The sequence below is a fragment of the Xenopus tropicalis genome, chromosome 7 (assembly GCF_000004195.4).
Source record: "Xenopus tropicalis strain Nigerian chromosome 7, UCB_Xtro_10.0, whole genome shotgun sequence".
NCBI classification, from domain to species: domain Eukaryota; kingdom Metazoa; phylum Chordata; class Amphibia; order Anura; family Pipidae; genus Xenopus; species Xenopus tropicalis.
In genome coordinates this window covers 109,719,487-109,736,287 of record NC_030683.2, presented here as the reverse complement: position 1 = coordinate 109,736,287, position 16,801 = coordinate 109,719,487, and the positions used below count along the sequence as shown (strand labels likewise).

Here is a 16,801-nt window from a genome sequence, read left to right as displayed (position 1 = left end):
TTTCTGTTATTAGTTTATTGAGCAGATACATTTTATTTGGTTCAAGGCATTCAGTAATATGAATAACTTCATACAACCTGTATTGAATCATAGTAATACCTATGTGTGACTGATACAGATTTGGGTCAGAGAATGCTAAGAATTGGTGTTTAATAAGAAGTCAAGAAGCCAACACTGTCTCTTATGGGCTTATTTATCAGTTTTCATTTGAGTGTGTTTTTCTAAATCAAATAAACTCACATATCGAATGTTAACTTATCTATTTATAAGGAAAAATCGGTCGAATAGAAAAATTTGAATACTTTGAATCTTTTGAGTTTACAAACTAGGCCTTTGCCTAGGACAACTCCCATTCTTCTATGGAAAGCTTTTAGATGCCAAATTTTTACTTTCTAGTTTTCGGTTATTTTGCACTTAATAAATACTAGTTATTTGAGTTTTGGAAATTAATTTGAATTCGAGGTTTTTTTTGCTCAAAAACTCAAATTATGAAAAAAACAAACAAACTCAAATGTTGATAAATCTCCCCCTTAATGTCAAAGGACCAAAGGCTCTAATTTTGCAAATATTATAGTTAATATGGTATACATAATAATATGGTAACATAAACCATCCGGTGCTATTCAGTTTGGGAGAAGACCACAATATAAGGATTGCTTCTATTACTTTCAGTGTTTGGCCCCACCATAGAACAGGGGCACTTGTTGGTCTGGGTAAGGTATATATATAGTGAATAATGTACCCCCTACTGAAAAATATAAGGATATTATAAGTCACATAAGTTCCATTACCATACAAAGTCATGAGGCCAAAGGCCTCATGTGACAGAAATGACATCACTAAACGCTCATTATAACTGATGACATAACCAAACACTGTTTATAAGAATATAATTTACAGGATATTGATGTATTACATACATATACTCTGTTGTCTTCTGTTCTTGTCACCCAAGGACGGCTGATTAAGTTAAACCACAAAGTGCCACATTTCTGTTATAAAACATAAAGCCATTTTGTGAAAGTGCATATAGATTGTACCACCATAGACCATTTTGATCTGGATAGAACTACACCTTGTGACTTTCGGATGTACAGAATAATAGCAGAAGGCACAGAGATCAAGGACTGCTTGACTCAGAACATGTCTCAAGAGACAGTGGTCTCTAATTTACAAATGGTTTCTGCCATCTCTAGCCAGACTCCTAGGGCCCTGGGGTTTAGTAGCAACAGAATTATATGTTGCTCATATATGTTGGTCCTCCAGCCTTCGTTATGGATAGATAGATAGATAGATACATACATACATACATACATATTTCAAGCAAAGTTCCATTCATTAAAGCTCCTACATATTATACCATGGCAGATAAGACACACAGGCCTGGTGTTTCCTGCAGAGATATCAACCGCCCCCCATATTATTTCAAATCCAGGACTTGATACTTATCCCCCTCCTGACGTGGGGTTGGTTAACCTCTCCAGTCATAATAAACTTAGGGTTAGAGCAGCTGGTTATGCCCATTTGTTATTCTCCCTATCAGGCTGGTATGTACTCTACACTTCATAATAAACTAAGTATATTCCAATTGGTGAGTCATATTTTGATCACTAACACTGTCCTCCCCCCTTTTAAACAAGATTAATAACGATGTTGCTTGCCGTAAGTCATAGCTGAATATTAATGTCATGCAGTGTATAATCTGATGCACTCTCAGTTGACTAAAATAATAATGTCAATTTTCTAACATGGTAATGACAATGTTCTGTATATGATCTGATAAGCGCGTTATGGAGACAGCCATTTCATTGTTAGAGGGCTCGTCATGACTAATCCTCAGCCAAGGAATGAGTCTCTAGATTTGACACTGATTCTCCTGAATTAAAACTGATAACATTCTGGCCAATTCTGATGAGACTGGCAAGGCATATTCCAACAGCAACCTGCAATACCAAGTCATTGATCTCATCAGCCCTGGTATTCAGGATCAGGATCTGATTGCCGGCTGCACAGTTATTGGTTAGATTGGTCTTCTTAGTTGATCCTCGGAGGTTGTTGTCCTCTGTGTTTTGAAATGGTTGTATGGATCTCAGGAGTAAAGGAGCATTTTTGGGCAGTAGAAAGGCCATGATAATCCTGAACTCTTTATCGACCCTCTCTACAACATCGTGTTTCATGCTGACCTTTTAAAGAACGTAGCGATCCTGCCATAATATTTGGTATCTAGAGAGTTGCAGATTGTATTTTACAAGGTTCAGTGCTGGTATTTAGAGCTCAAAACATCTGAAATTGTCAGCAAGTGCCATATGCACGTTCCTGGCTATTTACACTAAATCACATTCTATACAGTGATTGTACATAGAGCTGTAATGTTTGTACAGATTTACAGAGCTACCCAGCTACAAGCAAATGGAAATCTATGCACAAAAGCACTCAGCTGCAAAACAGTGTGATTCACTTTGAAATAGTGTTTCCTATTAAGCAGAATGTTTCCTTCTTGAAATATTCATGGGGTATTGCACTGGTGACCTATACAAACCCTGCACTTCTACCTACAGAATAGAGGAGCAGTGCAGTATTTTATTCTGATTTTTTATTAGGGGGAACTGTCGGTTCTCAAGACCTGACTGTCAGTTAGAACCGAAAAGGCACATCAAAGATGACCATGTGGGGGTAAACTTACTACTATTATATGGGGGTTTGGGAGCTTAAATGTGACAGAAATAAGGCAGTCAAGGCTAGAAATGCTACAGCATATATCATGACCACTAGAACAGTGAAACTTGACAAATCCACACACACATATTTAGTACGCAAACAGTGGTAATTGATCTTAGAAACTTGTGGGTTTTTTTTTTACTTCCTAAAAGGAGAAGGAAAGTAATTTTGTCATTTTACTGCCACATTAGTACCACCTACAACACTATTTATTCTACAAAAAGCTTTACCATACCTCAGTAAACAGCTCTAGAAGCTTTCTCTGTTTGTTTAAGATAGCAGCTGCCATTTAGCTTGGTCTTCATAGCTTCCTGCTGCAGCTCTAGCCATTGGTAGCTCAGATCACGCATTCCTAAGGGAGGGGGGAGTGAATCCTTATACATTCTTATGGGATGGGGAGCAGGAGAAGGGAGAGAGAAGAAAGCTGTGCAGACTCTGGCCCCTGGAATGAAGGATTTTTCTGAGAGAGGAAGTTTGTGTTTCTTTTGATAGAGGACTCAGTGCAGCTCTTCTGTGAGTGCTTATGGCTGTATTTGCATAGACCTTTCTGATAAAGCTTACTTAGTTTTTACCTTTCCTTCTCCTTTAAGTAATAAATAGATCCCATAGGGCTTCCTGCTCTGGAATCATTATTTTCTGACGTCACAGTACTCCTGCAAAGTCCGTAAATTTGATAATAACCACCACGTGTGTTATGTTTGATAGCCACGAAAGAGTAGGGTATAACAGTGCTTTATTAGCAGCCATTAACACAGGAACTTCAACTCTAACACTTTTAGTAGCCTAGAAAGTACTATGCATGCACAGTATTAATGTGCACTGTGTTTGTTCACAGTGACACCTACAGGCCATTTGTATAAACACCACAACGTGTTTCTCTGCTCTTTGAGGCCATACCCAAGATTAAGAAGATGATTACTCCTAAACTATCAACAGATATTCCTGGTTGTTGTATTTTGTTGTGAACTTTGAAACAATGCTAGACAGTAGCCTCCAGTGTCACAGGAGATAAAGTCGGTGTATTGCATAACTAATAGATATTGACATATTCAAACTTTGTGATGAGGTTTTTTTTTTCATTGCTGACCACTCAGTGGCCCATGTTCAGTCTGTATAGTAACTTCTAATGCTAACATTACCAGTCATCTCCTGCTAAATTGTGTCAATGGTCAGAACTTACCTGCCTTGCTTGACACTGCAGGAGAGGGTCCCATTTAAGGTTGTCTTTTAGCGTTCCCAAGATGCCAAGTCTGTACACCTGTGACGGTCACTTTAGGATGGGGGTCCCAAACATTTTCACCCTTGAGCCACATTTAAATATAACAAAAAAGTTGGAGAGCAACACAAGCAAAATATTGGATGTGATTGGCTATTAGTAGACCCTAGGTGGACTGGTAGCCTACATGAAGCATTGTTTGCCAGTGGGTTTTATGCAACTAAAGCTTGCCTTCAAGCCAGGAATTCAAAAATATGAACCTGTCTTGAGGTCATTGGGAGCAACATCCAATAGGTTTGTGAGCAACATTTTGCTCCATAGCCTCTGGTTGGGGATCACTGCTCTAGGGCCCTCTGGATGCTGTTAAACATCAGCCTTCAATATCCCACCTACATTCAAATTGCCTTTGATTGCCCTTTATTGTGTTTGCCGAAAGAACCTTGTTTACCTTGTTCAGAGATCTGGTCAAACAAAAGGATGAGCAGCTGTAGTAAGGTAAAACCCCAGACTGCGAAAATATATTGGTAATACTGGTTCTAATTATTCTGCTATTTGTCCTTTCTGGCTTGTATAGATTTTTTTTTTTAATTAGCACATCAATTTTGTTTAATTTCCAGTTAAGGTTTGTCTAATTCCAATGCACATTTCTGGTGACTGCTTGATTATCTTTGTACTCTGCCCACTTGTATAATTACCAGCACTTACTTCCTAGAGTCCTTGGAAAAATGTCAATGGCTAGAATAGGAAGTTGCTATTAAAGGCACAGTGGGCCTTGTAGAAAGGTTGAATATATCTCAATAACTTGGAGCAGAGACAAAATAAGTGGCACATGTCGAGGGCGCTGTCAATTTGGCTGAAGAGGGAAACATTAGAAGTAGGACCTATTTTTACTATTTTTTAATCATCTTTTCTCATTCTTTCCTCTGATACTTCTTTACTAGTTCATTTCCTTTTAGGTCTGCTCCCATTCACCCTCCTTTTTGTTATCTTTTACCACTAATTCTGCTCTCCATACTTAACTTTGCTCTGCTTCATCCTTTCTCTACCCCTATCTATCTAGGGAGAAGCAGGAGGATTCTAGCAGCCTAAGGCTGATTAGAGGGGAGACAGGTTAGTAGGAGGTTGCAATAGGCTAAGGGGGATAGGATAAGGTTATGCATTAATGCTGTGAAAGGAAAAAGCAGTAGGTTTTGACAGTAGCATTAAAATGATCTGAGATGGATAGAGTCTGGTTAAAGATAACGCCTGGCAGTGTTCTGATTCAACTGTAGTAATGGGAAAAGGAGTAGAAGGAGAAGATTTGGGTTGAAATAAACTGTTTAGATTGAGTTTGAGGTTCCGTTGGTTCATCCAGGAGGAGATAGCAAGGAGGCAGTTAGAGAGTTAAGGTGGCCATACACGGCCAGATCCGCTCGCTTGGCGATGTCGCCAAGCGAGCGGATCTTCACCCGATATCCCCACCTACGGGTAGCGATATCGGGGAGGCATGTCAGTGAATTCGATTGTTTGGCCCTGGGGCCAAACGATCAAATTCTGCACGCGGCAATGGGGCAGTCGGTTCGGGGACTACATCAACGAGCCGATGCGGTCCCCGATCCGACGGGATTTTCTAACCTGGCCGACCGATATCTGGCCAATTTCAGGCCAGATATCGGTCGGCCAGTCAGATCGTTTCTGCCCCTACACGGGCCGATAAGCTGCCGAGTCGGTCCAAGGGACCGATATCGGCAGCTTCTATCGGCCCGTGTATGGGGACCTTTAGAGTCTAAAAATATCTGGACCTCATCTGCATACAAGTGATATTTATGAAATGAAGAGGTAGGAGGAATCATTTATTTATGGGAAGGCAGTGTGCAAAGTTCCAAAAAGTACTCCACCCCCCCTTTTAGTACTCATAGTACTTTAGTAGACTACTCCCAGTGTGTTCCATACTTTTATTGGCTGTCTCTCTGCGGCTTTTTTAAAAACAATTTCATAATATACGATTAAAGGTTAAATGTTATTTTTTTATTTCCACAATTTAATTGCGGTAACCAGCCTTTTACTGTTCCATGCATCCACTGGTGCTCCGTAGCTTGTGTTTCTCTGAAGTACAAGGAACACTACAGGGGATGTTGGACTTGCAGTGCTGGCACAGCATATACAGTATGAAAGCTCTGCAACACTTTTGGCTCAGTTTGGTGCAATAGTTGTGGATTTCAGCACAACTTAAACCCATAAATAAATGATCCTAAATTCAATTAGGGGGTTGTGTCACTTCTTTTCATTTACTTTATTTTGCTCCTTGTCTGTCCAGTTTCAGGAGCATTTCATTCAGTATCACTGGCCAATGATACTTTTGTTTATTGTTGGACTGGTGACCCTTGAGTCCCTTTGGAGGGCCAGACCTCGAGGGCCATTACCAACCACCCCTTGTCTCCCTGTCATCATTGATGCTACTTGCCCCACTGCCAGTTACCCCTGCCCAATAGGGTCTGTGCCCCACTGGAATTTCTTCCTGGTGCACCAGTCCAACACTGCATTTTTTATTTCATTGGGTTGAATAGGGTGGGGATCACTTTAAAACAAATCAATCCTTGCCTTCCCCTTGTAGCCTTAACATCCCATCATATAAAAAAAACCAAGACGAGTAGAAAGATGAAAGAAAAAGTCAAAGTTTATGAAAGAGCAACTTCAATGTCTTCAATGATGATGCCAAATGCCCCCCTGTTATGGTGAACACCTGAAATCATGACAATGGGGGAACAGAACTATTTCTATGTGTATTTCTATTTCCTGCCAGCAAATAGGGCATTGTCTGGTTTGGAATCACTGGGGGTGTGGCTAAATATAATGGTCTATAAATGTCACTTCTTCCTAGAACCAACAATTTCTAATAGCCTAAAGAAAGAATTAGCATAAAATTATTGAAATATATATACAGGTATCTGACCCCTTATCCGGAAACCCATTATCCAGAAAGCTCCGAATTACGGAATGCCCGTCTCCCATAGACTCTATTTTAATCAAATAATTCAGAATTTTAAAACTGATTTTCTTTTTCTATTTAGAAATAAAACAGAACCTTGTAATTGATTCCAACTAAGATATAATTCATCTTTATTGGATGCAAAACACTCCTATTGGGTTTAATTTATGTTTTATTGATTTTTTAGTAGACTTAAGGTATGGAGATCCAAATTACGGAAAGACCCCTTATCCGGAATACCCTTGGATAATGGGTCCTATACCTGTATATATTTTCAACAGGAACAATGTTTGCTTTTAATGTCCTTATAGAATCAATGAGATATCCCAGTGAGATTTGTTGCCTTATCTGTCAAAGTGCTCAGAGATATTGTCAGGGAGGATTACCTAGATCCCAGCTGTCACCTGAGCTTATAGGCAGCCTGGCGTTCCTCATCCCTCTCCTCTTAAAATTGAGTGGAGTTTAAGGAACTGCTGGGAAAGGGGTTCCATGAAATGGACACTTTATCAGGAGAGAGATTTTTTCTGCAGCAACAACATCTGCATATTTTACAATTTAAACAATTGGGGACTCATGTATAATTGTACTAGGGGCAAATATGGGTGCAGAGAGTTGTACCATTTAAAGTGCTTTACAAAAACTGTATGCTCCTACTTGCACTCATCTATACTATATACTATAGTTCGGCACATTAGGCACAGTTTGCTAGCATTGAACAAATGTGGCCTTGTGGCCTTTAAAAGCTTGATTACAGTGTAAGGTAATGAAGCAAAATGGCATAATTATCTCTGTTTATAAGATAACAGCAAGATGGCTGAGATAGGGCTTGTAATAAGTATTCTCATTGGTCAAATCTCTTGCATTTGTAATTAGGTTTTTGGGCAGTAGAATACTCATTGCTGGATTGTATTTGAATGCGTCATTTAGTTTTTTGATAACTTCTATAGAAGACTAGGAGGCACAGTGGGTCAGTTGGGTTTAGTGTCCATTTAGCTCTGCCTTAAACAGATGGTAAATCAAGGCTTCACGTTGAGTCTAAAGGCACTAGCTGAAATGTATGTAAAGAGACCTAAGTACATGGCAACTCACCATGACTCGGCTGCATTCTTCAGCAGATGTGGCACAATTTACTAATAGGTGCAAATCTTTGCATAATTTTATACCTGATTGTATTATTGTCAGTCATGATATTTGCTTTTCAAGAGTCAGGGCTAAGCAGGGGTACCACAATGGGTGTAAAAGGCAGTCTTAAAAACATTAAACACAGCACAGGACATCTCTCAATAACAATGTAGCGTAACGGTCCTTAGGAGAACGTGATTGGCTTTCCACAAGTGATCACCATGAACCTAGCAGTAGGCTTACAATGGGGGTAGGATTTTATGATTTGTCATGTCTAACTGAATAGATGATCATAGCAGGCTTTTGACCCTTCACGTGGCAAACTACAAATGAGGCTTAGCTATGAGACTGTATACAGGGAGCACCATGTCAAGCATGTCACTACAATACTGTATGTCTAAGATATAATAATGATCACTCTGTACAAAGGCCTTTACAGTACATTAAGTACATTGTGAACTATCTGAGCCAAATGGTTTGCTCCATCTGCATGTCGACAAAGGAGGAAAAGCAGACATGCTGCAAATGTTGGCCTAATAGTCCAGATGTTGTTCACTCTGTATGGGTCCACATTAAGAAAAGTATTACATAGAATAGCCATACAGGTATAGGACCTGTTATGCTGAATCCCGGGGTTTTCGGGATAAGAGATCTTTCCATAATTTGGATCTCCATACCTTACCTTGCACCTCCATACCTGCTAAAAACTACTTTAAACACTAATAAACCCAATAGGATTGTTTTGCATCCAATGAGGATTAATTATATCTTAGTTGGGATCAAATACAGGTACTGTTTTATTATTACAGAGAAAAGGGAAATAATTAAAAAAAAAAATATTTGCCTATAATGGAATCAACTAGTGATGGCCTTTTTGTTATTCAGAACTTTGTATATAATGGGTTTCTGGATAATAGATCACATACTTATTTCAGAGACTTAGGGGCTGATTTACTAACCCACGAATCCGACCCGAATTGGAAAAGTTCCGACTTGAAAACGAACATTTTGCGACTTTTTCGTATGTTTTGCGATTTTTTCGGCGTCTTTACGAATTTTTCGTTACCAATACGATTTTTGCGTAAAAATGCAAGTTTCTCATAGCCTTTACGAAAGTTGCGTAAAATCTTGCGCTTTTTCCGTAGCGTTAAAACTTACGCGAAAAGTTGCATCTTTTTCGTAGCGTTAAAACTTAAAAGGTGCGAAGTTTCGCGTAAGTTTTAACGCTACGAAAAAAGCTCAACTTTTTGCGCAAGTTTTAACGCTACGAAAAATCGCAAGATTTTACGCAACTTTCGTAATGGCTACGAAAAACTCGTGTTTTTACGCAAAAATCGTATTGGTAACGAAAAATTCATAAAGACGCCGAAAAAATCGCAAAAATACGAAAAAATCGCAAAATACCGATCTTTACGAAAAAAACGCAATCGGACTCATTTCGACCCGTTCGTGGGTTAGTAAATGTGCCCCTAAATGTTGAAGGACAATTCAGGTTTGTGCAGAATAGGAAATCACACTAATATACTGTCACTATTGATTTATCATGTGTTTATTATAGCTGATGTTAATGTATTCCCATGAATAATGAAACAGATTCATGTACATTTGCTATGCTCTTTGCCTGCAGGTATAGTACTCTGCCCAGACCCATGACCCAACAGTTGTCTAGTCCTGATTTTTCAGGTCATGTGGATGAAAAGCCAGAACAAGCCACCAGCATTGGACAGATAAAGCCGGAGTTGTACAAGCAGCGCTCGGCCGATGCAGAGATGAAGAAGCAGGAGGCCACCAGCTGTGGCCGTATCAGTTTCATTCTTCGCTATGCCTACAACTCTGAGCAGCTAGTGGTAAAGATCCTGAAGGCATTAGAACTACCAGCAAAGGATGCAAATGGTTTCTCAGACCCCTATGTAAAGATGTATCTGCTGCCTGATCGCAAGAAAAAGTTCCAGACCAAGGTTCACCGCAAGACACTTAACCCAATCTTTAATGAGACATTCCATTTCAATGTGCCCTTTAATGAACTGCAGAATCGCAAATTGCACTTCAGTATCTATGACTTTGATCGCTTCTCCCGTCACGACCTTATCGGACAAGTGGTGCTTGATAACCTGCTAGAGTTTTCAAATGCTACAGATGAGACTCCCATTTGGAGAGACATCTTGGAGGCCAGTTCTGTAAGTTGAATTGCACCTTACTCCAGGGATGTCCAAACTGCAGTGCTCAAGTGGGTGCTACAGCTCCCATAACCTTTAACCAACTGCTGATTGGACACCCCAGTCTTTTTTTTCTAATATCAGTATAATATGTGATTGTGCTTGGGTGGAACTAGCAAGTGAAAGGCAACACTGATTACAGGCAAACTTATGAAAATCCTTATAATATTGTCCTAATTACTTAATTATAATTAACTGTTTAGAATGTGCCTTTCCTTCATTATGGTATCATTAATGTTCATCCATCTTTACCTTCAGCACAGCATGCCTAAAACAGGATCTTGTATCATCTCATTCTTTGACCTCTAAAGCCCCTGTCATACTAACAGCTGAAGTATGGATTCTTACACCTATGGGTCAGGACCCAAAAATGCGGAGTTTCTTTCTACAGTAAAAATAGTCATTATTATAAGGTGCATGAGTAGTTCCAAAACCATTTTTGGGTTGTAGAGCTGACTCATGAACTTCATTTGGGTCCCCTAAGAAAACCATTTAGAAACTCTTGGCTAATGACTCATTTCTTCATCTTCCCAACTTAGCGCCTTAGGGATAAGCTTTGACCTAGTACCTGACATTCATTCCCTTGGTGAGTCATGCCCTTCTAACCACAGAATCTTTCTACAAATACAGAATCAGAATGAGCCAAATAATCACTTTATCATTATCTAACTAAGCTGCAGCCTACTCCTAATCAAACATTCGGTATCTGGGTTTTTTCCACACTGACTGAGCTTTATGAACCTTTCCTAACTTATCCATAATGAAGGAAACTAATATCATACTGTCATAACTGGTTTGCATGATGCCATTTCAGCCTTGCTTAAGATCCCATTGTCTTAATAGCAGTCTAGCAGCCACTGTAACAGCTTCCACAGATTGATTATTGTGTTAGAACCTCATTACAAGCACTCAGAAGGTGATACGGCCTATTAATCCTATTGCAGAGTGTTGTAGACTCATTAGAGTGTGGCAAGTTGAAAAATAAATTGAATTTTTTTAATTAGGGACAACCCCTAGATTCCCCATAACCTATATACAGAGAAACTATAAGATTATGCCAGCGTGGACCTTATCCCCTTAGCAGGAATAAATCAGTGGGTATTCGAAGTTTGAATATTTAAGATAAAGTCGTTCTTAGGTTCTTAGGTGTACTTTCATTATACTTATTAATTTTTAAATCACAAAACCTCAACCTGTCAAAGTGTCTAAATTCTTTCTGCCATGAACAAAGCTAGGGTTCTGAGGAAAGACAACAGAGGTTTACATTGCAATTTGGCTACAGTTAGATGTCAAAAGCTTGCCAGTTGTGTTACCAATTGGTTGTTTCCAGTTAGACACTGGTAACTGGCAGACGATAGCAATATGACAGTAAAAAACCAAAGCCCCTTCTAATTTAAGAATATGACTAAAGCTGGCTATACATCATCAATAAAATTAGATTATCCCAACCAATATATATGTACCATGGATACTGGCAGTTCGCCAATCACACAAATGTTATCTGCTGATGCACCGTCAGCCAGCGCATTGTATATTGCCATGGTAGATCGGCAGAGGAGGAAGAGGAGCCACAGCTCCACATGACTTTCTTCAGTCCAAATCATTTGTGACTATGCCTGAAGAAATGGAACAATGTATAGGCGGTCATGCTGTTTATGACCCCCACATTCAGTATCTCTACACCCCACAAAGAAATCAGTCAGATACATAAAGGATTGCTCAGATATAACCATCTTAAGATGAATTTTTCAAAACACTTTCTAATCCACCTTTACCTGGTTGGCATTTAGCTGTTTGCTCTTTTTTATCCTCTCTTGTTTTTTTGGGGTTTTTTTGCCAGTGTTGGGGACTTTTCCTACATCAGCAGATACATTTTTTGCCCCCACTTCCCTTCATTTGACTGAGATAGGGTCGGTGATTCTTATTATGCTAATTGCATTTCCAAACGCCATGCTTCAATTGCATGAACTGTTCCATCGAGCCCAGTTCTGCCATTTGGTTGTGATTCACTAGACGTGGCACTGGAACTCATTTCTAGTGGAATATATCATATTACCCTTAATGTGATAGTGTTATACTCAGCCATAAAGTGGCAAATAAGACAGGCCTACTGTGTTTAATATAAAGGATATGTAATATATAGGACCTATGTGCTTTTAATTCCCTCACCTCCTACGGAAGACATGTCAAATGGCATAATGCTGAAGCATCTCTAGAAGGAGTATGTGTTCCGAGAAGCATTTATCTCCCAGTGGCATGATCCCGTTTAAACCTGATTACACTTTATTAAAGTCAGTCCTGTTTGTCCTGAAATAGATTGCATGGGTCCCTTGTTCCTTCTTCCAATTGTACGCCTAATATCTGTCCAGCTCAATACGCATCCCACTCCATTCTTTAGCATTTTTTAATCTCGCCCAATGGACAGCGCATCTCTTGGAATGTGCCTTTGTCTGTACAGCTGTGTTTGTGTCTGGTTCTCCAACCGTATCTGAGTTTGGCAGCTAATCTGTTTGCTTTGAATCTGATGCCTAAATGTGCCGCTTTGTCTTTAAACACTGCCCATGGTTTGGTGACTCCGTTTTTTTTTTTTTTTTTTACAACTTATTTATTTATTTCCATGCTGCTCGTCAAAAGGCATTCATCCTCGTCTTCATTTTTCAGCCGATTCCATTTTCCTGAGTGCCTGCAATACAATCAATTCCCTAATCAAAATAACCTTTATTGGAAAGCAAAATGATTTCTCATCATCAATTCTCGTCGAGTTCCTGTTCTGCAGCAGAACCGCCCCTTGAGTAATTGTGTAGACAGTAATAATCTTATGTTGGATGGACAAAGTGTACCCTGCAGCAAAATGCAGCAGGTAGTCCATTACTCAAAGCCAGATATATTAACGGAGGGGAGGGGGATAGATTTTCCCTTGAGGCATTTCAAGTACAGATCCCCGGTCCTTTCATCAGTGATATGGTTTGGTTAATGAAATGTAGGAGAATGGAGAACTGCAGCATGTAAATGCAACCCCTTAGCCCTCCTAGCAAATGGAATGTGACACACCAGCTGAGCACCAGGCCCTGATCATTATAATGTTTAAGAGGGTTGTTTCTATAATGTACTTGTAAATCCCCTTCATGATTCCTAGTAATGCACCCTGGTTATACATATACTTACCTGCCCCCATCCCCATCTTCTGGTTTGGTTTCCACAACATACCCATAGCTGATGAGCAACAAGTTGGGAATATATAGAATGGAGCATTTGGTGTTTTAGGAGCATTGTTGATCCTAAAACACCAAATCCTGTTGATCCTGTTGCACAGTACAGCTGCAGAGCTACAGGTCTTAGTATATGGGTCTTTATATTGTTCTCTCCATAGAATGGGAAATAGGTTGTGTTTCTGTTTTTTTGCTTCGTATTCCAATTATTAAATGAGAAACTCCTCATACAAAGGCTTGCAATGCACTAAATTCCCCAAGAGCTTTAAGGAAGACCTAAAGTTATGGGCTTATGTCCCCAACCTTTTTTACCAAATGAGCGAGTCTGAGATGTAAAAAGTGTTGGTGAGCCACACAAGCATTAAAAAAGTTCTCTGGTGATGCCAAATAAGGATTGTGATTGGCTGTTTGGTAGCGCCATGTGGACTGCTGGCCTGCAGGAGGCTCTGGTTGGAGTAAAACTGGGTCTCCGTGTTTCCAAAACTTGTCTCTAAGCCAGAAAATGAAAAATGGGCTCCTACTTTGAGGTCACTGGTAACAAGATCATAGCGGTGGTGAGGAACATGTTGCTCACAAGCCACTGGTCGGGGATCACTACTCTAAATTGTATTGAGAAGATCCTCTTCTTTACATCTCATTGGCAGTAAGGTGTGAATGAATTCAATCTGGTAAGTTCCCCTAACCCAAATCTATTTTATAGAAGTTTCAAGGGGTTAACATCTTGACCATCACCTTTCTCCCAGCTCCAAGACTTTATAGCTGGGTCAGTATAAATAAATATTGAGATTTCCGAGGCATTTATTTCATTTGGCAGGAGGCAGTGTAGATCTCATCCCACCACTGAATGCAATCCAAGATTGAAAGCAAAATTATTTATGTATGCCATTGTAATTACTGTCATCTTCTGGGGGAGGGCAATTCACTATATTAATATGGATCAAGGTGACCCACCCTACACAGCACAGAGCACCAAGGACCCCTGCCTTTGGCTTTCTTATTATATAAAACAAGAAGTATTTTTCTTGCCATCGTGGAGAGGAGAATTTAAGTCTGTTTATTGGTTGATTAAACAGCAGTTCATAAGATGTATTTACAGCTAATCACAGAATGTGTTTAATCCCAATGTCCATCAGCTTGCCAAGTAAAGGAAGCCTAATACTGTATTTAGGGACCATTGTTTGGTAGTGTAGTTTTAGTGGATGGACAAGACCATTGTTTGAATACAATGGAACAGGATGGACAGAGATGCACACCAAGCACCCATCAGAGGAGCTGAATCTCTTTCCACAAATCTGAGATGATGTGGATTTTTTTTAAAGTATTTTAGTGCAGCCATTATCCTAGGGTCACCAAGTAAGCCCAAGATTACTGAGCGCTGGCTCCTTCTGAAAGCTCAGACTCACAATGCACTGAGATGGCGCCTACACACCAATGTTACAATATTATAATAATAACATTTTAAATGGTAGAGTGAATTATTTGCGATGTGAACAGTGTAATTTAGAAATAAAAAGTATGCCATAAAAATCATGACAGTATCCCTTTAAACATTGGCTGTAGGCTAGTATGGGATTTGATACCTCAGAACAGTTGTTCTTTTAAGATTTGAGATATCGAATCCCTGGAAAGATTGGTCAAATGCTGATTTTGATCAAATCAATCAAATTGGCTTATCAATTATATTACATACTCTATGGTGTGGTTCTTCAAGCTAATGACAACTGTTTATGTTGCTATAGGTGTATACTCTGCTTTGGACTGCTGTGCTGCTCAGCTTTAACAAAATTAGATTCACTGTATAATAATGGGAATTTTCTGGGCAGCTAAGGCTGTGGGCAGGTCAACCTGTTGTTCCAACTCCATCCCCCTCCTTATCTCTGCATCCAGGTTGGCTTCTTCTCCTCTTCCACTTTATCTTCCTGCCCAATTTACCAAATTAACTGCTCCTACTACATCACTGTTCAACCCATTTTACATCATCACCTGCTTCTATTACATCATAGCTCCACCTCTCTCCTCTATCCACACAACCAGGATGTGTTGGCAACAAAGATCCCAACCCTTAACCTTTCCCATAACAGAAAAGAACTCGGTGTACATTGATACCCTCTTAAAAACAGTAGAAAACCTGTTTGTGTCTATTCCATAGTGAAACATGTTTCAGAGGATGGCATCCATACCAACTATATTTTCCATAGATGTTGGGCAGCCATACAGTATTTATTCTGTTAATAACTGGCTGTATTCAGTTTTGCTGCTGCCCATGGAAATTCATATTAACATATATTCTCATTTATACAAATCTTTTGGTGAATGGACCCATCAATCACCATACGAATGGATTCCAATATTCTTGTGGTCTATAAAAGACAGGATTTCTAAGCAGAATAGTGCTGTTGACATTAATGAGGCCATTAAAAATCAAGTAAAGCCATTGAAATCAGTGAATATGCTTAATTAATGTATAATGGAAAGATGCTTATAATAATTTCTTTCATTATGCTTATGTTTATAGGGGGTTGCCCTTTAACGTTCCCTATTTTCTACTATTAGAATCCATTATAAATGATAGCAAGGTACACACGCCAAACATCCTACAAAAGGCCAGCTGGAAGTGTAAACTGCTAAACGTGGGGCTGGTGTTGCACTAATCCCCAGCTTCATAATGCAGCGCTGTTTTTATTTACTGTGAGCCGAGGATAAGAATGATTGGCATTTTGGAGGAGAAGTCCTGGTTCTTTGCCAAGGGTAACTTGTGGGGAAAAGGAGCATTCTTGCAAACGAAAATAGTGTCTTCGGTTATTTGTTCTGTACAGGGCCATGATTGCTAAGCGAGATATGGCATTTGATTGCTTTAGTTGGATGCTGTATTCTTCAGGGGAATGCAGTGTCGATATCTTCAGCTCCACAGCAGGCTAATGAAAAGTATGTAGCGGTAATAAAAAGCTGTACATTCAGGGTAATATTCCATGAAATATTCTCAATAAGAAGGCAGCAGATAGGATATTATAGAAATGAATGAGAAATTTTCCTGATTTATAGCACCTCAACTGTGAATTAGTGGGTTGGCTTAGAGCGGTCATGGCAGCTTAAAGAATGCAAGAGAGAGTCTTTAACAGTTAATAATGAAAACACAGTTTGGAAGCACAGAGGAAAATAGGAATCGATAATACAATATTCCTACACTAAACACACCAAAATGCTTTTTATAAAAATGTTATTTCTTAAATATGTTTTTTTGAACAAAAAAAATTCTCTTTTTAGGGACCCGCCAAGGGTTTGAGGTTTCTATAAAGTAGGCAGAGAGATTGTAAAGGGCTACCATAAATGGGCTTTGGTCTAGGGGGATTGG

The 16,801-nt window shown here is 39.4% G+C and overlaps 1 protein-coding gene across 3 annotated transcripts in view; it reads left to right on the top strand.

The window, feature by feature from the left end:
• syt3 (synaptotagmin 3) overlaps positions 1-16,801 on the top strand; it is a 134,665-nt gene that overhangs the window by 83,755 nt on the left and 34,109 nt on the right. For all 3 annotated transcript variants that reach the window (XM_031905159.1, XM_012957212.3, NM_001199920.1), the window contains 1 exon segment: positions 9,652-10,201. In XM_031905159.1, coding sequence (XP_031761019.1) covers positions 9,652-10,201 — 550 coding nt within the window.